The sequence below is a fragment of the Caenorhabditis briggsae genome, assembly GCF_000004555.2.
Source record: "Caenorhabditis briggsae AF16 supercontig from assembly CB4, cb25.NA_116, whole genome shotgun sequence".
NCBI classification, from domain to species: Eukaryota; Metazoa; Nematoda; class Chromadorea; order Rhabditida; family Rhabditidae; genus Caenorhabditis; species Caenorhabditis briggsae.
The window spans coordinates 2,176-2,623 of record NW_025543209.1 but is presented as its reverse complement, the minus strand read 5'-3'; the positions used below and the strand labels follow the sequence as shown (position 1 = coordinate 2,623).

The window sequence follows — 448 nt, the reverse complement described above, 5'->3', positions numbered from 1 at the left end:
TCCTGACCAAGAACTTGTGGCCTGTTTCCAGCCCGGTTCTCAATCCGATGGATTTCAGCGTTTGGGGCATGTTGGAAGGGAAGATCGCGGGAAAAGTTTTTGCTACTGTCGATGACTTGAAGGCCGCTCTCGAGGTAGCATGGGCTTCGATCGACGACGGATACCTGCGGCGCACTGTCAATTCGGTGAAGAAACGTTTGAGAGCCTGTGTCAAAGCTCGTGGATCCAACTTCGAATTTCTCTTGTAAAATCAAATTTTCTGCTTATTTTTTGTTGTTTAATAAAGGTTGTTCTCGAAAAATCCTCAAATTGAAAAAATGGGAGCACTTTCAAAACGTCCTATACTTATCGGCCACCCTGTATTACACAATATAATCAAAACTAAGGGATTGACTGGCAGCTGTCCCAGATGTACACCACTCGGTCAAAGGGGCGTGGCTTAAGCGAG

The 448-nt window shown here is 45.8% G+C and overlaps 1 protein-coding gene across 1 annotated transcript in view; it reads left to right on the top strand.

Moving 5' to 3' along the window:
- Positions 1–248, top strand: part of CBG24221 — a gene marked incomplete at both ends in the record, with an annotated part of 1,530 nt that extends 1,282 nt beyond the window's left edge. The window contains one exon of the mRNA XM_045240865.1: positions 1–248. This exon is cut by the window's left edge and continues 1,282 nt beyond it. Within this exon, the coding sequence (XP_045091280.1) occupies positions 1–248 (248 nt within the window).
- Positions 249–448: the final 200 nt, after the last annotated feature.